The 22,500-nt window shown below is 47.7% G+C and overlaps 1 protein-coding gene across 2 annotated transcripts in view; it reads left to right on the top strand.

Moving 5' to 3' along the window:
• LOC122258491 (carbohydrate sulfotransferase 5) overlaps positions 1-22,500 on the top strand; it is a 56,518-nt gene that overhangs the window by 22,481 nt on the left and 11,537 nt on the right. The window contains exons 2-3 of one of the 2 annotated variants that reach the window (XM_086551663.1): positions 17,749-18,072; positions 18,992-19,175. In XM_086551663.1, the coding sequence (XP_086407789.1) occupies positions 18,023-18,072; positions 18,992-19,175 (234 nt within the window). In that variant the 5' untranslated portion in view covers positions 17,749-18,022. The remainder of the gene's footprint in view (positions 1-17,748; positions 18,073-18,991; positions 19,176-22,500) is intronic. The other variant, XM_086551664.1, reaches the window with a different exon arrangement.

Raw genomic sequence — 22,500 nt, forward strand, 5'->3', positions numbered from 1 at the left:
TGCCAGCGATGGTGAAGGTGAGTATGGGCGTGGTGTGTGCGCCCCCGTTCCTCCTCCGGGCGTACCTTGAGGTGGGGGAGGGGGGGACGGGGGCGCACCATAAGGTGGGCGTATCATACGTAAGGGAGGAGAGGGGATATTGCAGGCGCACCGTAGTGGGGGGGGCGTAGGGGGGGGGATTGCGGAGGAGAGCACTTTTGGTTGGCGTACCTTGGGGGGTGGCGGGCGGTTGGGGCTGGATTGTGGGAGGGGGGGGGCGTGCGGCTCTCTCCCTTACTCGCTCATTCGGGTTTGTTTTCATCGACTTGTATTTTTTTTTCGTGTTACTTTTAAATGGCCTTGTTGATTAACTCTCTTTCTTTCTCTCTCTCTCTCTCCTCTCTCTCTCCCCTCTCTCTCTCCACTCCCTCACATTCCCCCCCCTCTCTCTCTCTCCTCCACTTTCTCTCTCTCTCTCCTCTCTCCCTCTTTCTCTCTCTCTCTCTCTTTCCCCTCTCTCCTCTCTCGGCGTCCTCTCCTCTCTCTCTCTCCTCGACGATCTCCTTTCCTACTCGCTTCTTTCCTATTTTTTCCCACTCTCTCTCTCTCTCTCTCTCCCTCTCTCTCTCTCTCTCTCTTCTCTCCTCGCTCTCTCTCCTCTCCCCCCTCTCCTCTCTCTCCCTTCTCTCCTCTCTCCTTCCTGTCTTTCCTCTCTCTCTCCTCTTTCCTTCCTCTCTTTCTCTCTTCTCTCTCTCTCTCTCTCTCCCCTCTTCTCTCTCTCCTCTTCTCTCTCTCTCTCTCCTCTTCTCTCTCTCTCTCTCACTCTCATTCTTTACACTTCTTCTTTCCTCCCCTCCCCTGTCGATTTTCTCCCTCTCTCCGTCGCTCCTCCATCCCTCTCTCTCTCTCCTCTCTCTTTCTCTCTCTCCTCCCTCTCTCCCTCTCTCTTCTCTCATCTCTCTCTCTCTCTCTCTCTCTCTCTCTCCTCCTCTCTCTCTCACTCTCTCCTCTTCACATTCCTCTCTCCTCTCTTCTCTCTCTTCCTCCTCTCTCTCTCTCTCCAGTTCTCTTTCTCTCTCTCTCACTCTTCTTTTACCTCTATACTCTATCTCTCTCTCATTCTTTCTCATTCTCTATATCTCCCTCTCTCTCACCTCTCGCTCTCTCTTTATCTCCTCGCTATCTATCTCTTATAGCGACTCTGTCTCTCATCTATAGTCTCTACAATATACTCCCCTTCTATCCATACTCTCTCTAACTCGCTCTCCTCTCTCTCTCTCTCTCACTCTCTTCTCTCTCTCTCTCCTCTCTCTCCATCTTCTCTCCTCTCACTCCTCTCTCTCCTCTCTCTCTCTCTCTCTCATCATCTCCTCTTCTTTCTCCTCTCTCTCTCCTCTCTCTCTCTCTCTCTCTCCTTTCTCTCTCTCTCTCTCTCTCTCTCTCTTCGTTCCCTCTCTACTCCTTCATCATTCTCTCTCTTTCTCTATATCTATCTCCTCTCTATTATCTCTACTCCCGCTCATATAGCATACATCGATGATAATAGCCTCTCTCTCCCCTCTCTCTCTCTTTCTCTCTCTCTCCTCTCTCTCTTCTCTCTCTATCCCCTCCTCTTTCCCCATCCCCCCCCTTCCTCTCTCTCCCTCTTCCCCCCCTTCCCTCCCCCTCTTCCCCTCCCCTTTCTATTCCCCCCTCCTCCCTCTTCTCCCTCTCTCATCTTCTCACCTCCTCGTTCTCTCTCTACTATCCTCATCTTTCTCTCTCTCTCTCTCTCACTCTCTCTCCTCTCTCTCTCTGGCGTGCTCTGCTCTCTCTCCTCTTCTCTCTTTTCCCTATCTCTCTCTCTTCCTCACCCCTCGCCCTCTCTCAGTCCTCCCTTCTCCTCCCTCTCTCCTCCCTCCTGCTCTCTTGCTTCCTCCCCCTTCTCTCCTCCTCCTCCCTCTCTCGCTCCTCTCCTTACTCGCTCCCATCTCATCAGCTCATCTTCCTTTCCTCTCTTTCTCCTCTTCCCTCTCTCCCGCCCCTCTCTCTCTCCTCTCTCTCCTCTCCCCCCCCCCCATCCCCAGCCTCCCGCTCTCTCCCCTTGCTCCCCTCCCTCTCCCCATCTGTCATCTTTCACTCTCCTTTCCCTCATCCACCCGTCATCTCCTCTTTTCTCTTCCTCTCTCCTCTCTCTCTCACTCGCTCTCTCTCCTCCTCGCTCTCTCTCTAATCATCTCCTCTCTCTAACCTCCTCTTTCTCTCTCTCAATCTCTCTCTGCTTCTCTCTCTCTCTCGTTCTCTCTCTCTCTCTCTCCTTCTCTTTCTCTCTCTCCTCTCGACGCAGCGTCCCCTCTCGCTCTCTCCCTCTCTTTACTCTCTCATCTCTCTCTTTACCCGTCCTCTCCTTGATCTTTCTCTCTCTCTCTCTCTTTCCTCTCTCTCTCCTCTCCTCTCTTGCCTCTCCTCTCTCTCTCAGCTCTCTCTCTCTTCTCTCACTCTCTCTCTCTCTCTCGTCTCTCTCTCATCCTCTCTCCGCTCCATCTCTCTCTCTCTCTCCTCTCTTTGCCTCCCTCTCTCTCCTCCCCCATCGCGCGTCTCCCCCTCCCCTCCCCCCCTACTCCTCGCTCCTCCTCTTCTTCTACCTTTCTCTCTCTCTCTCTCTCTCTCTCTCTCTCTCTCTCTCTTTCTCTCTCTCTCTCTCTCTTTCTCTCTCTCCCCTCTCTCCCTTACCCTCTCCCTCTCTCCCTCTCCCTCTCCCTCTCTCCCTCTTCCTCTCCCTCATTCCTCTGCCTTCTGCATCTCCCCAACTAAAACCTCTTACCAGATCTCTTTTGCTTCCTCCTCCTCTCCCCCCTTTCTCTCCTCTTATTATTCCCATCCTCCCTATCACCCACCATCCTAGCATCATTTCCTCCTCCTCCTCCTCCTCCTCCTCCTCCTCCTCCTTCTCCTCTCATCTCCCCCATTTTCTTTGCTCTTCCTCCTCCTTTCCCAATTCAAATAAGAAAGACACGAACACAGGAGAGGAGACCTAGTCTTCCGGAACGCAATACACACCACCGTCGGTTGAAAATATGGATGATTTCACTGCGTGTGTGTGTGTGGGGGGGGGGGGCGTGTGTGTGCGTGTGTGTGGGGGGGGGGGGTGTGGGGGGGGGGGGCGGTGGGGGTGTGTGTGGGTGTGTGTGTGTGTAGGGGTGGGTGGGTGTGTGGGTGTGTGTGTGGGTAGGGTGGGTGGGGGTGGGTGTGTGTGTGGGTGTGGGTGAGTAGGGGGGGGAGGGGGAGTAAGGGGGGGGGGGGGGGGGGGGGGAGTGGGGGGGGGGGGGGGTGTGTGTGTGGGTGTGGGTGAGTAGGTGGGTGTGTGTGGGTGTGTGTACATGTGTGTCAGTGTGTGTGTGTGTGTGTGTGTGTGTGTGTGTTTGAAGGGGACGAGTGGATGAAAGGGAGGGGAGGGGGGGAAGGGAGGGGAGGGGGGGTCGTCGTTCATACCCTGCAAGGTCGTCGTCTGCCATTATGTATTTACATTGCGGTCCGTTCGGGCACCTTTTAGCTAGACCTGGGCCGTGTGTGTTTTGTTTTAAGAGTGCTGGGTGATTTTTTTTTCTTTTTTTTCTATTGTGATTGTATAAATCTGTGGAATGGCAGACTACCAGTACAGTATCTCTCTCTCTCTCTCTCTCTCTCTCTCTCTCTCTCTCTCTCTCTTCTCCCTTTTTCCTCTCTCCCCCCTCTGTCCTCTCTCCTCCCTCTTTCTCTCCCTCCCCTCTCCCTCTCCCCTTCCAGTTCTCCTCTCGCCTCGTCTCCTCCTTTCAACCACCTCCCCCCGTCCCTCTCTCCTCGACCCACGTCATCCTCTCTCCTCTCCTCTCCTTCAGTCTTCCTCCCCTCCACCTCCCCCTCCTCCTCCTCCTCGCCTGCAATCCCCCCACCCTCACTCTCTGTCTCCGTCTCCGCTCTTCTCCCCCTCTCTTCCCCACCCCCATCGGCTCCCTGTCCCTCCTCCTCCGGTCTCACGGCCACGTCACATCTCCCCCTCGCTTCCTCCTTAGCTCCTCACTATACCGCGGTGCTCGCCCGGCCTCCGTCCCATCGCGTCCTTCTCTCCTCAGCCACCTCCCTCTCGTCTCACTCTCTCTCTCTCTCTTCCCTCCTCTCTCTCCTCCTCTCCTCCGGTCTCTCTCTCTCCATCTCTTCTCTCTCCTCCTCTCATCTCTCTCTCTCGTCTCCTTTTTCTCGTGTCCCCTTCCTTCTTTTTCTTTGTCCCCCTTGCCTTCCCTTTCCCTCTCCTTCGAAACAACCTGTCAAATAACTCTAACCCTGTGGCTTAGTAAGTAGTCTCAGAAGAACCCAAAAGGACTCCGGATTGACCCGAAACGGCGTCTGGGAAACAAGGAGACGAGAGCTTGCAACCTTGGGAAAGGAGAGGAGGAAGGGAGGTGAAGGAGAGGAGGAAGGGAGGTGAAGGAGAGGAGGGAGGGAGGTGAAGGAGAGGATGAAGGGAGGTGAAGGAGAGGAGGAAGGGAGGTGAATGAGAGGAGGAGGAAGGGAGGTGAAGGAGAGGAGGAAGGGAGGTGAAGGGGAGGAGGAAGGGAGGTGAAGGAGAGGAGGAAGGGAGGTGAAGGAGAGGGACGTGGCCTCGCGTGCGCCGAGGATCCTACAACCTCTCGAAGTACAGGGAGGGAGTCATGGTCTCGCCGCCCCTCTTCGCTCGTCTCCTCGCTCGCCTCGCCGCCGCTCCTCAACGAAACCCGCATGCATTATTTCGTACCTTATTTCGCAATAAAAGTCTTGCTCTTGGGCTTTGGTGTGTGGCCGTGTCGGTGCCCGGAGGTCGATTTTTGTTTTTTTTGGTTTTCTCTCCGTTTTTATCTATTTTTTTTTTGTTACGAATATGGGGGGAAAGAGTGGGGAAGAAGAAGGGGCGTTTGAGGGAGAGATGGAAAGAGAAGATGCAGATTAGAAGGAAGATAACTAGAGAGGGTAGAGAGAGAGAGAGAGAGAGCGAGAGAGAGAGAGAGAGAGAGAGAGAAGATAGAAAGAGTGAGAGATATAGAGAGATAGAGAGAGAGATAGAGAGAGAAGGGGGGGATGGTAGAGAGAGAGAGACAGAGAGAGAGAGAGAGAGAGAGAGAGAGAGGGGGGGGAGAAGAGAGAAGAGAGAGAGAAACAAAGAGAGAGAAAGAAAGATAGAGAGAGATAGAGAGAGAGAGAGAGAGAGAGAGAGAGAGAGAGAGAGTGTGGAGAAAGATAGAGAGAGAGAAAGATAGAGAGAGAGGAAAGATAGAGAGAGAGAAGAGATAAGAGAGAGAGAGAAGAGAAAAGAGAGTGAGAGAAGAGAGGAGAAGAGAGAGAAGAGAGAGAGAGAGAGAAAGAGGGAGAGATTGAGAAAAGAGAGAGAGAGAGAGAGAGAGAGAGAGAGAGAGAGAGAGAGAGAGAGAGAGAGAGAGAGAGAGAAAGAGAAAGAAAGAAAGAGGGGGAGGGAAAGAAAAAGAAGAACAGAGAGACTGTAGTAAAGACAGGGAGAGACGAAGGAAAGTGTCTGGGGAACAATGACTGGCATCTCTGTTATTTTCCTATTGTCGGAACACCTGATTTGCATAGAGCCTAGTTGATATATAGTATTTCTCCTCATGCATATGGATGGCGAATGTGTGGCGTTTCCTTCTATCTCTATTTTGACTGTCTTCCTCCTTCGCTCTTTTCTCGTGTGGTTCCTTTTCTCTCTCTCTCCTCTCCTCTCCTCTCCATCTTCCTTCGTTCTCCCTCTTCTTTTTCTTCTTCTACTTGTTGTTGGTCCCCTTCTTTTCTCCTTCGTTTCCTCTTCTCCTTCTTTTTCTGCTCCTTCTCTTCCTTCTCCTCCTTCTCCACCTCCACCTCCTCCTCTTCTTCCTTTTCTTCCTTTTCTTCCTTCTCCTCCTCCTCCTCCTCCTCCTCCAACTCCTCCTCCTCCTCCTCCTCCTCCTCCTCCTTCTCCACCTCCTCCTCTTCCTCTTCCTCCTCCTTCACAGTTAGCTTCTTTTCCCATTCTCCCCTTTACACCCCCTCCCCTCCTACTCCGTCCCTCACTTACTTCCCACATTCTCCTTATGTCTCCTCCCTCTCCATCCTTCCTCCCACCCCTAACCTCTCTCTCTTTCTCTCCTCCCCCTCCTCCCCTTCCTTCCCTCCTCCCCACCTCCCCTCCTTCCCTCCTTCCTACCTCCCCACCTCCCCTCCTTCCCACCTCCCCTCCTCCGCTCCTCCCCTCCTCCCCTCCTTCCCTCCTTCCATCCTCCCCACCTCCCTTCCTCCCTTCTACCCTCCACCCCCACCTCCACCCCCCCTCTTACAACAACAAAGAAAAAAAACTCTTAAAAACAGACACAAGAACTGCAAAGAGAGATCCATTAGGTTAGAGCACCGAACAAGAAGCTGGAATGATGTAAGAGGAATGTGTTCACTGACCCGGCAGCCAGGGGTCGCTCGCTCGCACGCCGACGCTCGCATCGTTGCCGTGTGTGTGGGGGGGGGAGGGGGGGGAGAGGGAGAGGGTGAGGGTAAGAGAGAGAGGGAGTGAGAGAGTGAGTGAGTGAGAGAGTGAGAGTGAATGAGTGAGAGAGAGAGGGAGAGGGTGAGGGTGAGGGAGAGAGAGAGGAAGGGAGGGAGGGGATGAGAAGAGGGATGACGAGGAGGGAGAAGCGAGGAGGGAGAGGGTGGGTTATCGCGAGGAAGAGGGAAGTAGGTGAGAGAGGGCGGAAAAGCGGTGGAGGGAGGGAGGAGGTGAGAGGAGAGGAAGGATATGAGTAGGGATAGAGGGAAGGCGAGGGGAGGAGTGGGAGAGGAAAGAAGGGAGGAGGGAGAGGGCAGGGGAGGGAATACGAAGAGGGAACGAGAAGGAGGGTGGGGGGAAGGAAGAAGAAGGCGGAGGGAAGAGGGGAGGGGGAGGGAGAGGAGGAGGAGAGGAGGGATGAGGGGAGTGATTGGGGGGCGGAAGGAGGGTTGTGTGGGAAGTGGGGGGAGAGGGATAGAGGAGAAGTAGGAGAGGGAGTGGAGAGGAAGAGGTTAGAAGGTGGGGAGTCGAGGCGTTGAGAGTGAGGTGGGAGAGAAAACGACGAGAGGGGGGGGGAGCCCAGGAGGGAGAGCGAGGATGGAAGAGGAGGGAGGGAGAGGGAGAGGGTGAGAGTCAGAAAGAGAGATAGAGATAGAGAGATAGAGAGAGAGAGAGAGAGAGAGAGAGAGACAGAGAGAGAGAGACAAAGACGTGCAAACAAACGTTCATACTATTCGTTCTCGTCTCTCCTCCCTCTCTGGCTCTCTCCCCCTCCGATCCCCCACAGAACAAAAAGAACCCCGCCCCCCCGCCCCCCCCCACCCTTCCTTATCCACACTACAGGAAGTTGCCTCTTCTATCTTCTAAAAACGTTTGTGACCTCATCGGAAGGAAATGATTCGCGCCGCCGACCGCTTAAGTATTGTGTGAGTGCCCCCCCCCCCACACATAAAAACTCACACCAAACCTCACCCGCTGATGTCACGCTGAAGGGAAGACGAGCAGCAGCTGATCTGATCGAGTGATGACGTCACATCTGATCGAGTGATGACGTCACGCCTCGACTCAGCCCTTGGGCGAAGCGAGAGTTCGAAGCCTCGGCTTATCCGGAGCTCGTTTCCACAGCAGGGAAATGCTTTTGAAATGAAATGAGTTTTTTTGAGTTTTTTTGAGTTTTTTTTGCAGTTTTTTTTACAGTTTTTTTATGATGTTAAAAATAATTTTATTTATATTTAATTAAAATTTAAAATTTTTTAAGATTTTTATTATATATTTTTATATTATATTATTTATGTCCGTTTTTGCACGCTGAGGAAAGACGGATTCGTGCACTTGTCTCACGTTCGTTGGAAGTCGCTGATTCGCCGATCGGATTGGGAGCTTGTCCGTGACTCGTGGATTCAAACAAGGAACTTAATTAAGTATGACATGGGCGAGGTGATGTGAGGTTTTCTTCTTCCGAGAAATTTTCTTAAGAAGGGAATTACTTTACGTCATCAGTGACTGGAAATTAAAATATATTCTAGACACATCCTTTCCGCGCTTACAGAACACGCATAGAGATGTGGTGTTATACTTTACCACAATTAGAGGGCGAAAAAAGTCGAAATTGTCGTCTGGGAGTTTAAGATCGTCGTAATTATCGCAGTTAATTGAGCTCGACTTCATTTTCTTCGTTCAGAGCGACGCGTGCGAACCGTTGTTAACGCCGTTCGCTTCGTGTACGTTTTTATTTCTCGTTTATTCTTTGTATTTTTTTCATTTTTTTTTGTGTGTTTTTGTTTTGATTCTTTGTTTTTGTTTTTTCGTTTTTTGTGTTTTTTTTATTCTTTGTCTTTTTTTGTTTCAGGTCGTCGTTCTATTGTTTCGATTGGTGTGTTTTGTTTCTATGCTTTGTTAGTAGAATTGTTACTAAAGACTGGCACAAAAAATCAGTTCTTGGTGACAGAACCTACTTGCAAAAGACTGCAAGAGGCAGAAAATGTGGAAAAGTTTATTTAATTATATGAATATATATATATATATATATATATACATATTTAGATATATTTATATTCAGAATACATATACACACGTTTAGATACGTTTTTCTATAATTAAATTCGGTAACAAAAATAACATTGCAAAATATATATAGAGAGTTGTAATGCATTTCAATTTTTCTTCAACATGGCACTACTCATTCAAGTTGCCCGGCAGAGAGAGCTGCAATACTTTCACTTATAAAAACACGTCCCTAACATACGGTTATAGGTACTAGTATGGGAGGGAAGGGGGGGCGGCGGCAGGGCGGGGGGTGAATGAATACTTTTCGCAAAACAGCGTGTTGGTCGCAGTGGCCTCTAGTTCACTTAGTAGGTCTGCATGTCGTATATATATATATATATATATATATATATATATATATATATATATATATATATATATATATATGTGTGTGTGTGTGTGTGTGTGTGTGTGTGTGTGTGTGAGTGAGTGGGTGAGTGAGGAAGGTGAGTGAAAAATGAGTCGAAAGAGAGAGAGACGCGAGCTCACCGACAGCGCACCAGCACAAAGGCCAGAGAGAGGAGCGAGCGCCCGGGAGAGCGAAAGATGGGCAGATGCCAATATGCAAGGAAAAAAAAAAAGGAAGCCAAAACGCCGAGATGCAGAAATTACCAAAAAAACACAAGACAAACCAGCGCGCCGAGTTCACCCCTAATGGAGTGAAAGGGAATGAACATGTGACTATTTTGAGAATGTATGAAAACCTCCTCAGGGTAACGAGAAGAAGAAATAAAAAAAACATAAAAATTTTTTTCGGAAACCGCTTCCCCCCTCCACCAACATGGCTCCCCACTTTTCCCTCCCACAACTGCTGCGGCGTGAGGGGATGCCCCATGGGCACAATTCACCCCCACATAATGATCCCACTCCCTCCGGAGGGGGCCACACACAGGGAGAGAAAGAAAAAAAAAGAGAAGAAAAAAAAAAAAAGATAAACCCACATACACCATTACAGAAAATGATAATAACAACAACAACAATAATAATAATAAAAGAAATAAAGAAGGAAAAAAAAAATATATAATAAATCGCTAATCAAAAGCCCCCTTCCCAATCATTGCCTACTCTCACTCGTTTCTCTTCTTTCTGCCAAGAAAGTCATTCACTCCACGACTCAGTCATGAGATAGCTTTCAACTTCACACCAAGGATTTCCCGAACACTACCCAATAAACACCCCTTGCCACCCCCTCACTCCACCCCCCTCCCACCCCCCACCACCTTACCACCTCACACAGACTCAACACTAACTCCTTTTTTTTGGCTTTCACATGTCCCCTTCTTGCTTGGCTCGGATGCGGCTATTCAAATGTATGCAGTGCGATAAGAGGAAACGTGTCCTTGGGTCCCATGGGTGGGCGGATAGTTGGATAGGTTGATGGATGTGTGGATGGGTTAATAATGGGTTGATTGAGGGGTGGGGGTGGGGGTGGGGGGGTTGGTGTTGAGGTTAGACGTTTGGAAGTGTGTGTGAGTGGGGCGAGTGTGGGGTTCGTTGGTGATGTAGAGGTGGGTGTATTTTTTTGTGATAGATTTTCTCTCTTTCTTTCTTTCTTTCTCTTTCTCTCTCTCTCTCTTTTTCACTTTCTCTCTTTTTCTCTTTCTCTTTCTCTCTCTCTCTCTCTCTCTCTCTCTCTCTCTCTCTCTCTCTCTCTCTCTCTCTCTCTCTCTCTCTCTCTCCCTCTCTCTCTGTCTCTCTTTCTCTCTTTCTATTTATAATCTATCTCTAGCTGTCTATCATCCGCCCTCTCTTTTTATCTCCCTCTTCCCCCTCCTCCCCTCTCCCACCCTCCCACTTCTACTCTTACTCCCGCCTTGCCTCCCTCTCCCTCTCCCTCTCCCTCTCCCATTCCTAAGTCTTTCTCCTCCCCCACACGATACCCGGGTGCCTCGTCGGAACGGCTCCTCTCCCTAGCCCTCCCTTCCTCTACCGCCCCCATACAGCCAGCTCCGATACAGCGCCATCCCTCCGCAGACTGGCGTGGATCTTACCCCTTTCTTCTCCCTCTTCCACCCCCCCTCCGTCCTCCTCTCTCATCCCCCTTCTTCTTCCTCTTCCATCCCCCCTCCCTCCTTCCTCTTTCTTCCTCCTCCCTCCTTCCTCTTTCTTCCTCCTCCCTCCTTTATTTTTTCTTCCCTCCCTACCTCCCTCCCTCCCAACTTCCCCCCACCCTTTCTCCCTCGCTCTTTGTATTACCTGTACCATTTTCTCTGCTCGCGTCTCTCCGATCCATCTCCTCTCCAGCATTGCTCCTCTCTCTCTCTCTCTCTCTCTCTCTCTCTCTCTCTTTCCCTCTCTCTCTTACTGATAGCGAATGTTTTCCATGTTGTTATTCTTATATCCATGCGTATGATAATGTCTTGTTTATTAGACTCAAATTGCTCGTCAGCAAGTGTTTTTAATCAATGTATGTATGTATAACAATTATTAATGTCGATATTCAAATGATCAGCATCTTTCAAGAATGCTCAACTAGTCTATCTGCTTCAAATGACTTTTTTTTCCTATTGTAATTATTATAATTCTCTTGTGCCTTCTTCATCAGGTTACTATCACGTGTCCATTCAATTTATTTCGCGTTTTCCAATATAAAATGATTCAAAACGAAGACCAGGCTACCCAGACTCGACGTCGAATGAAACTTCAATAAACTGAAGTTCAACGGAGATTAACTTCACCAGCGATTGGGATCAACATACACCATTATATTCGTGTCGGACAATTGGCCAATACATATCCGCATTATTTTATTGGTGGTAGTCTTTGTGGGATGATGGATCTACATTATTTTATTCTCCCTCCTACCTGCCCCCCTTCCCTCATTCTCTCTCTCATCCCCCAGCTTTCCTTCCTTCTCTCTCTCACCACCATCCCTCCTTCCTTCCCTCTCCCGTTCCCCATCCCTCCCTCCTTCCCTCTCTCATCCCCCTCCCCCCTCCTTCCCTCTCTCATCCCCCTCCCCCTCCCCCTCCTTCCCTCTCCCATCCCCCTCCCCATCCTCCCCCCTCCCTCCTTCCTTCCCTCTCCCATCCCCATCCCTCCCCATCCTTCCCTCCCTCCTTCCCCATCCTCCCCCCTCCCTCCTTCCCTCCCCCAATCCCCATCCTCGCCCCTCCCTCCCTCCTTACCTCTCCCAATCCTCCGCCATCCTTACTTCCCCCTCCCCCGTCCCCCCTCCTTCGTCCCCCCCCCCCACACCCATTCATGCTGGGCGCGTCTTCCCGTTGCACAGGGCGGAGGCGATCTCGTGCGAGCGTTGCATTATAGGAGGGGAAAGCGGGGTGGGTGGGGAGGGGGAGAGAGGGGAGGCTTGTCTTCTGTTTATGCTTTGTCTGCTTTAGGTCTGTGTACTGGCTAGTCTGTCTCTATGGGCTGTACTGTCCTGTATGCTGATTATCACTCGCTATTTTTCATATTTTGTTATTTTTTCCCCCTTTTCTTTAACTTTATTTATTTGCTTGCTCTTTTCCTTCTTTTACTCTTCTTCCTGCTCCTCCTCCTTCTTCTCATTGTTGTTCTTCTTCTTTCTCCCGCACCTGCCCTTGCTTTCATCTTTACCTTTCTTGTCATTTCTCTTTCTCCCTCTCCTTTTCCTTTTCCTCCTCCTCCTCCTCCTCCTCCTCCTCCCCCCTCCATCCTCCCTCTCCTACTCCTCCTTCTCCTCTCCTCTTCCTCCCTCCTCCTCTCCTCCTCCCTCCTCCTCGCTCTCTACTCTCATCCTCTCCCTCCTCTCCTCCTATCCCTCCTCCCTCTCCTCCTGCTCCTCCGCCTCCTCTCCTCCTCCTCCCTCCTCCTCCTCCTCCCCGCCCCATCCTTCCTCCCTCTCCTTCTCCTCTCCTCCTCCCTTCCCTCCCTCTACTACTCTGTACTCTCCTCCCTCCTCCCTCCTCCTCTCCTGCTCCCTCCTCCTCTCCTCCTCTTCCTCCTCCTCCTCCTCCTCCTCCTCCTCCTCCTCTTTGTCCTGTTCTCTATCCACATTCCCGAGCATGTTACCACACCGTATTCAGCCTCAGCAAGGAGCTGCCGTCATGTTGAAGGTTCTCCAGTTCCCCTCCTCCCCTCTCCCTCCCTCATCCCCTCATCCCCTCTCCCCCTCCCTCATCCCCTCTCCCCTTCCCTCACCCCCTCCCTCCTCCCCTCTCCCCTCTCCCTTCTAATCCCTCTCACTCTCATCCCCTCTCCCCCTCCCTTCCATCCCTCTCCCTTCTCTCCTCTCATCCCCCTTCCTCATCCCATCCCCCCCTCTCCCCCTCTCATCCCCTCTCATCCCATGCTCATCCCTCTCCACACTCCCATTTCACTCCTACCCCTTCCCTCACCTCTCTCTCCCCTCCCTACCCCATGCTCACTCCTCTCCACCTCCCTCATCCTTTCTCCCCTCCCTCACTCCTCCTTCGCCCTCATCTCTCCCCCTTCTCATCTCTTCTCCCTCCCCCCTCTTCTCACCTCCTCCCCTCCCCCTCTCTCTCCCTCCTCCCTTCTCTTCTCCTTCCCTCCCCTTTCTCCACCTCCCTCATCCTTCTACACGTCTCTTCCCTCTTCTACCTTTCCTTCCTTCTTATCTCCAGCCTTTCCCTTTTTTCTCCCCATCCCTTCTTTTCCTCCTTCCCTTTTCCCTTTTCCCTTTTCCCTTTTCTTCCGCCTACCACACTCCTCTCTGCTCATTCATTCCCCTATCTCCTCTAGGGTCCCCCCTTCCCCCTCCCTCTCCTGTCCCTCCCCTCCTCTCCCTTCCCTTCTCCCTCCCTCTCCTGCCCCTCCCCTCCTCTCCCTTCCCTTCTCCCTCCCTCTCCTGCCCCTCTCCCTCTCCTGCGCCACCTTTCTCCCCCTCTATTGCCCCCCTTCCACCCCTCTCTCTTGTTCCCCCTCCTCCTACCCCTCCTCCTCCTCCTCCTCCTCCTCCTCCTCCTCCTCCTCCTCCTCCTCCTCCTCCTCCCCCTCCCCCTCCCTCCTCCTCCTCCTCCCCCTCCTCCTCCTCCTCCTCCTCCCCCCCTCCCTCCTCCTCCTCCTCCCCCCCTCCCTCTCCTCCTCCTCCTCCTCCCTCTCCTCCCACTTTCTCCCGTCTCCTCCTCCCCCTCCTCCCACTCCCTCCCTTCTTCCCTCTCTCCCGTCTCCTCCCCCCTCCTCCCCCTCCCCCTCTCTCCCGTCTCCTCTTTCAACACGAGCGACATTCCTATTATCATCGTTGTCCTTCAGTTCAGAAGTTGTTCACATTTGAGTGCATGTTCATGTCCCTTCTTTCCTCCTGTGATGCGGCGGTGTTCAGATTTCGATTGGGGGATTTTAAACGTAACGCTTGCACGCAGACACACAAACGCAAACGCACACGAACACAAAAGACACACGAACACATACACGAACATATACACGAACATATACACGAACACACACACACACACGCACGCACGCACACACACATATATAATATATAATAATGTATATATGTATACACACACACACACACACACACACACACACACACACACACACACACACACACACACACACACACACACACACACACACACACACACACACACACACACACACACACACACACACACACACGCTGACGACAACACTCAAATTGTCTCCCATTCTTCCCCACGCAACCACTTTGTAAAACTAGCCCCAGACCGAGCCATTTCTGAAATGAACCAGTTTGAATCCCATCACCAAGAACGAAACCAAACCCCGACCTCCAAAACATAGATATTAACTTCGCCAAGGAAGGGAAACTCCTTGGCATGGAATATAACAAGCACAGGCATCTCAACACACGTTAAGGGAAGGTCAAAGTAAGCAGGCAGCGAGCACCCACGCGAAAAAGGAAAAGATTTTCGGGTTTTCCTGAAGAACTTAAACTCAAATTTTACGAACCTCTAGTCCGGCCAATACCAGAGTATCCACCCGTCTCTTGTAGCCGTTCAAAAACCAGGTTCTATTATGGATATAAAAGGGTACAAGATGGCTAAACCCTCGGCCATCAATCAGAGTGCTACATAACATCTATAACATCGAACTAATAAATACCAAAATATACACTCTGGCACAGCGAACAGGGAATCGAATATCTCGAATATCTATCTGGACGGCACAAACTATGAACACCTAAGAACATTTCATTCCAACGCTGAGGAGGATTATAGTTGGTGGCCAAGAAGCTTTCTCAAGAGTAATACAACCCCCCTCCACCCCCCACCCCCACCCCACCCCAACCGAATCTACTCTTGGACGAACCGATATTTGTAATAGTAGTAGTATCGTATGGCTTTTCTTACACCTCCGTGTTTGAATTTGTCAGCCGAATTAAAGAGGTTTGAATCCGGGAGATCGGTTAATTCTATGTCCGGATGCCACTTTGAGATCGCTCTTGGTTTTCCTCCAACCTGAACTTCAGCTGTTCTGCCTGAGAGGAAAACTTAGTTAGCGTGGCTTTAGTGGATGTTGGGATATTTAAGCCAGCCACCGCATGATGCCAGCGTGGTGACCCAACGCGGTGGGACGAACCGATAACCAAACAAAAAATGGACAGAAGGCGATCCTATCCCCGACCTATACCCGCTAACCTCCGAGCGAAAACGATGCAGAGAATATTGAAAATCGCGTCGTCGGCTACATGTATATATATATATATATATATATATATATATATATATATATATATATATATATATATATATATGTTATTCTCCAAGGGGAACCATGCCGATAACAGAACTACCTGCACACGAAACGATTGCATGGGAACTCTGCACGATTGGGGAATTGGGGAATCGAGCGGAATCTCGGGAATTCGGCCGCGCAGCAATAACCACTTTCCTGATGATACGTCGAGAGGACGACTAAGGGCGAACACTTCAGTGGCCACATGACTAAAAACTTCGTTCGAACTTCCCTTCCACGGGACACCTGCACACAAGCAGGTATGTGCTCAGGAAGGAAGAGAAGAGGAAGTAAAGGAGGAAATGAATCCCAAGAATACACCATGTATACTTGGATGTATGGATGCACATGGAATGCAAAGAAAATGTATATATATATATAATATATATATATATATATATATATATATATAATATATATATATACATATATATATATATATAATATATATATATATATATGTATATATGTGTGTGTATATATATATGTGTGTGTGTGTGTGTGTGTGTGTGTATGTATATATATATATGTATATATATACACATATATATACATATATATATACATATATTTATACATAAATATACATATATACATGTATATTTATATATATATGTATATATATGTATATATGTGTATATATGTATATATATATATATATATATATATATATATATATATATATATATATATATATATATACATACATATGTGTGTGTGTATGTGTGTGTGGGTATGTAAAAAAAAAAAACATGTATATTTTATGTGTGCATGTATCTGTATGTAAAAAAAATATAATAAATGTTTTATTCTACTTACATACGTAGCAAACTATGTAAAACTGTATAATTATTTATAACAAATGGGCTTCTTCATGGAACAATTTGGTAAACAAACAGGACCTGGCCTGCCCCCCCCCCCCACCACCACCACCACCACCCCCACCACACACCCACTACGACGGGCCTTCCCGACCTCCGGAAGACGAACGGAGAAGAAACGGATCCCTTTTAGAGTCTTGCTGTTTCTTCCTCTTACTTCTTCTTCCTCTTTTCTTCTTTCGGGAATCTCGGTTCTCAACTTCTCTCTCTAATATGTCTTTATATATATATATATATATATATATATATATATATATATATATATATATATATATGTAAGTATATATCTATATGTATATATATATATGTATATATGTATATTATGTATATATTATATATAAGTATATATATATATATATATATATATAATATATATATATATATATTATATATATATATATATATATATATAAATATATATAATATATATATATATATATTATATATATGTATATAATATATATATATATATATGTATATAATGTATACATGATATATAAGTATATATATATATATATATATATATAATATATATATATATATGTATATATATATATATATATAATATATATATATGGTATATAAGTATATATATATATATATATATATATATATATATATATATATATATATATATACATGATATATAAATATATATATTCATATTTATATTCATATACATTTACATCTATATCTCTATATATCAAACTGCTTACTCATTTCCGCTAGATTTACGTACACTTGTGCGTAATGACACGCGTGTCTGTTTTGTTACATGAGCGTTTAATTAAAAGGAGAAAATCCAAGAGTTGGTTAGTGTTGCATTCCTGTCTGCAACTGGTGCAAGAAAGTAGAGAGAACCGGTTCATTGCGCGAGGCTGTGGTCAAGAGAAAGTTGACTTGTAATCTATAGGTGTATGTATTTTGGTTGTTTTATTTTTTTATTTTTTTTTTTTCATTTGTGGATTCCCGTGTGCGTGTTCATGTGGCTTGTGTTTAGGTATTTGTTTGTTTATTTGTATCCTGTTCGTTGTTGGCTAATCAAGTAAGGATGATTCGCGTACCTTGATTAGAATGATATAGTTCTTCGTATCAATTTGAATAATCTATTCGAAAAAACCTGAGGTTATAAGAAGTGATCGCCAAGACGGCAATATTTCTACAGTCGTCCATGCTGGGAATTTATTTAAAACTTGATAACTTGCCTTTGCCATCAGATATCATATACCAGAAAATTCATAATGAAAAATATATAATCGAATAAAAAATATACATTTGTTTGTACATGTGTAAACAAGCACAAGTGTTGGAGACTCCTAGCGCATGTGTGTCTAGCCTAGAGTGCCAGTGCTGGGGTACGTGGGGTGGGGTGGGGATGGGTGGGATGGGGTGGGGGCGGGGTTGGGATAGGGTGGGGATGGGTTGGGGTGGGGCGGGGATAGGGATGGGTGGGGAGGGGGATAGGGTGGGTTGGGATGGGGTTGGGGCGGGGATAGGGATGGGGGTGGGGTTGGTGTGGGGTGGGGTGGGGTTGGGGGGTAGATGAGGAGGAGAAGGTATGACGGGTTGTCCAGTCCAGTAGTCAGTCAGTCAGTCAGTCAGTCCCAGAAACACGAGTGGAGAAGTGCAAGGCCGCTTATTCTGACTTGCTTCGTGCTTCTACAGGAGCGCAGAAGGAGGCACCGCCGATGGGCCTTAAGGGACCACCCGAGGAAAAGTTCTTTCGCGTATCCTTTGAGAGAAGCGAAGAGCGTGTCTGTAGGAACAACCCCCGAGAGAGATTTTTCATTAATTAAGAACCCTGAGAGAGAGATTGCATGCGATCAAAAGAGGAGAGGCGATATTGATAAAGGAAGGAAGAGAGGAAGGAAGGAAGGAAGGAAGGAAGGAAGGAGAGAAGGATCACTTTTCGATGAATTGCCTTTGAAAAGAAACAACGATGATTTTAGAAGCGGGGATGAAAATCTTGAGAAGAGCTGAGTTGCCCAGGTATTTTTTTTTTTTCTATTGTGTAATTTGCAACCCGCATTGCACTTCCACGTACTAACACTGTAGGACGTTATCAGACTGCACGTAATTACGCACGTGGTCACAAAAATGTGATTGTAGTTAATGCACATTCACTGAGATTAGATGATCAAAGTTTGATCATTTTGTCTTATAAATACTTCTTCCATTGCAGTGAATGATAGGCATATTGCAGTCGCTGTGCTGACTGTGTGAAAAACAATTTGGAAAATATCGGGAAAATATAATCTATGAATTAAAGCTAACAGCTGATCTAAGCCTTGTGGATCTGTGGATTCGTCGCTGACAAATATTTATGTTAGATGATTAAATTGTTGTTTTTGGTAAGATTTCTATACCTTCTAGCAACATTGGGACCTTTAGTTTTGTGGGTTAGTATCAGATTCATCTTTTGTGATAAGTAGAAAATATATTCATAATATATTCACGTATTCAGCACTTGCAAACAGTAGTCACAGTAGAAATAACACACAACCTAGTAACTTCCCACGTACTCTAGAAACAGTGAGAAGGCTTACTTACGGTTTATCTCTAGAACATGTTGTCTTTTCAATAACGTACTACTTCATATAAGTCGTCTATTCCATTTGCAATTTGTTTTCCTATTATTTTTGTATTTACTATTCACGTTTACATACTTTAAATAGTATTCTTTGCATCTCATTTTTATATTAACCTTCTTAGTATTGACCCTTAATTCAAACTATATATATATATTTTTTTTTTATTTTTTATTATTATTTTTTTTTTTTTGCAAAATATGCTTAGTATCTCTAATTTACCAATCACCCATTCACATTTTTCTCTCTTTCTCCCCCCTCCCCTCTCCCCTTCCCTCCCCCCTCCCCCCTCTCCCTACCCCCTCTCTCCCTACCCACAGGAAGCAGCCTGGCCGGGCCTTGCTCCTCTTCCTCGCGTGTTCTTCGGTTCTCCTGTTCTTCCTGAACCAGTCGCACCTGGCCGCCCCCTTCAGGACGGGACCCCGCTCGCCGCCGCGCTTCGAGGCCGGACCGGTCGACGCGCACGCTGCCGTCTCGACCACTTACGCGCAGAGACGGATTCAGGTGAGTTTGGGGTGGAGGAAGGAGGGTAGGGGGAGAGGGAGGGATGGAGAGGGGGAGGGAGGAAGAGGGAGAGGGAGGGAGGGAGAGGGATGGGAGAGGGGGATGGGGAGGGGGAGAGGGAGGGAAAGGGAGAGGGAGGGAGGAAGGGTAGGGGGAGAGAGAGGGAGGGAGAGGGAGAAGGGTAGATGGAGAGGAAGAGGAAGAGGGGTAGATTGAGAGGGAGAGGGGGAGGGAGAGAGAGAGAGAGAGAGAGAGAGAGAGAGAGAGAGAGAGAGAGAGAGAGAGAGAGAGAGAGAGAGAGAGAGAGAGGGAGAGGGAGAGAGAAGGAAAGGGAGAGATAGGGAGAGAGAGAGGGAAGGGAAGAGAGGGAGGGAGGGAGGGAGAGAGAAATGGAGAGAGAGAGAGAAAGGGAGAGAGAGAGAGAAAGGGAGAGAGAGAGGGAAAGGGAGAGGGAGGGAGAAAGAGAGGGAGAGAGAGAGGGAAAGGGAGAGGGAAAGAGAGAGAGAGGGAAAGGGAGAGGTAGGGAGAGAGAGAGGGAAGGGAAGAGAGGGAGGGAGGGAGGGAGGGAGAGAGAGGGAGAAAGAGAGGGAAAGGGAGAGGGAGGGAGAGAGAGAGGGAAAGGGAGAGGGAGGGAGAGAGGGAGGGAAAGGGAGAGGGAGAGAGAGAGGGAAAGGGAAAGGGAGAGATAGAGATAGAGATAGAGGGAGTGGGAGAGGGACAGCTGCAAGTAAAGTATCAGGGAGTGATGAAACTTGATGTAATTTTATCATGTTGAGAAGGAAAAGAAGACAGCGAAGGAGGAAGAGAATTTAGGAGAGGAGAAAAAGAGGAAGAGAAGGTGATAGTGGAAAAAAAAAGTCGAAAAAAGGACATGTGAACGATAAGAAAAAGACGAAGGAAGAGAATAAGAAGAGAAAAAAAAGAAAAAAAAAAACATGTTCCGACCCGTTTCGTTCTCCGACCCGATTACGCTCCGTAGCGAGCATGAGGCTCCAAGGACAATAGCTAATACATATCGATGAGATTAAGAATAAGAAGTTTTCAATGAATAACGGGCTTTCTTTTTTGACAAGCAGGCAAGCAAGATGCAAGAGTTTCTGAATAACTTCTTGCGTTAACCCTTCTACACTTAAGAACCAAGAAAGTTCGAAAAGAGAGGGATATTCCCCTCCCCCCCGCCCCACCCTCTCTATGGTAGCTCTGGGGGAGGTAGGGGGGAGGTAGGGGGGAGGGGGGTTACACACCTCCGAGCTCGGAAGTTTTACACGATCGTTAAGGTCGAAGGAATTTAACAAGTCATTTCTGGAGTATTACACGGAGAAAGACCTTTATATATATATATATATATATATATATATATATATATATATATATATATATAGAGAGAGAGAGAGAGAGAGAGAGAGAGAGAGAGGGGGGGGGGAGGAGAGGAAGGTGGTAGGAGAGTGAGGGGAAAGAGAGAGAGAATGAAGAGAGGGTTCTTGGGGACTTTTGTTGGGAGAGAAGAGAGGGGGGGGAGGAGAGGGAGAGGGAGAGGGAGAGGGAGAGAAGATGTGAGAGACAGAGTGAGAGAGGGGGGGGGAGAGGGGAGAGAGACAGAGGGTAGAGAGAGAAAGAGAGAGAGCGAGAGAGGTGGAAAGTTATGAATGTGGACGCATAATGAAGGCGACAAAAAAACTGTGAAGAAATGACGAGAGAGTAGGACCAGTAGTTATTTCCTTATGGGCAGCGAGCGCAGAGAGAGAGAGAGAGAGAGAGAGAGAGAGAGAGGGGAGGGGGAAAGGGAGAGAGACAGAGAGAGAGAGAAAGAGAGAGAGCGAGAGAGAGAGAGAGAGAAATTATAGATAAATAGATAGAAAAAGGATGATATAGGCCTGTATCTATATGATTTAAGATACCTATGATAATGGAATTGTATCTTCTTATCAGCAAGATAGACATGTTTCTTCAGAGGAAAGTAAAATACCCATTATAGACTCGAAGTATCGCTGTACTATCAATATCTTTCTTTTTTTTTCTTTTTTTTAGCAGTGATAATATAACCCATGTTTCTACCACAAGGGGGTAGGGAGGGAGGGAGGGAGGGAGGGAGGGAATAAAGGAGAGAGGGAGAGGAAGAGAAAGGGAAAGAAAAAAAGGATGAAGTGAAGGAGAGAGGGAAAGAGTGACGGAGGGAGAGAGAGAGGGAGAGGGAAGGAGAGAAAGAGAGAGGGAGAGGGAAGGAGAGAAAGAGAGAGGGAGAGGGGAGAAATAAAGAGGGAGAGGGAAGGAGAGAAATAGAGAGAGATAGGGAAGGAGAGAGAGAGAGGAAGGAGAAAGGAGAGATGGAGAGAAAGGGAGGAAGGAGATAGGAGAGATGGAAAGAGAGGGAAAGGGAGAGGGAAAGAGCGAGTGAGAGAGGGAGAGGCTGTGAAAGGACGACATGCTGGCTGGTTTGTGAACTCCGTTTTCGTCCAGTCTTTATTGGCGGTGGATGAAGTGGATGAACCCTAAGTAAACGAGGAGGCTGGGCATGATTCAGGTCCTGGTTGGTTGCATGGCGTCATGCGGAGGGGGAGGGGGAGGGGGAGGGTGGAGTGCCCAATTCTGAGGCTGTGCCCTTGACGAGTAGTCAGAGAATGACCCCCTGAATTGTATTATCTGTTCTGAGATCTTACGGCCGTCGTTCGAATTAGTTTCGGATTCCCTTTCTCTGTTCGTTAGTCCCGTGTGTGGGATTTGGGATTTTTTTTTTGCTAAGGCAGTTTGAGTGTCGTTCGTTTATATATATATTTTTTTATTGTTTAAGTTTGTTTGTTTGTTTGTTTTCCATTTCCCTAGGGGCGTGATTTTGGTGTACCGTGTGAATATGGAGTGATAGTCGATAAGCGAGTCCAAAGCTTAGTGAAATTAACCAGGAAAAGAATGAATAAAATTTGTAGTGCGGGTTATATCTTAACGGGATAGATTAATTTAGTGAAAAAAAAACTAAAATTTTCGATTTCCAGAAAGGCTACAATTCAAGCTAGAAGATTTTAATAATACAAGGGGAACCACCAAAGTTCCGGTGAAGATTTGGCAAGAGGAAGTGTCAGGTGTCATGCTTTCAAGTTCCAGATTACCGAGGGAGAAGGAAGGGAAGAGGGGGAGAGGGAAGGGGAAGAGGGGAAGAATGGATATGAGCCTCTTATATGCTCCCTATTGTATTTTTTCACGATGAGCTTTCGAGTTTCTCTGTGCTTCCGTCTCCTTGGTAGCTACTAAACTCCAATATTACAACAGTTACGGGAAAATTTGTATTCTCTCTCTTTCTATCTCTATTTCTATCTCTATCTCCCTCCCACTC

This window comes from Penaeus japonicus, unplaced genomic scaffold, assembly GCF_977035675.1.
Source record: "Penaeus japonicus unplaced genomic scaffold, GWHDUDI00000001_assembly GWHDUDI00000025, whole genome shotgun sequence".
In the NCBI taxonomy this organism is placed as follows: domain Eukaryota; kingdom Metazoa; phylum Arthropoda; class Malacostraca; order Decapoda; family Penaeidae; genus Penaeus; species Penaeus japonicus.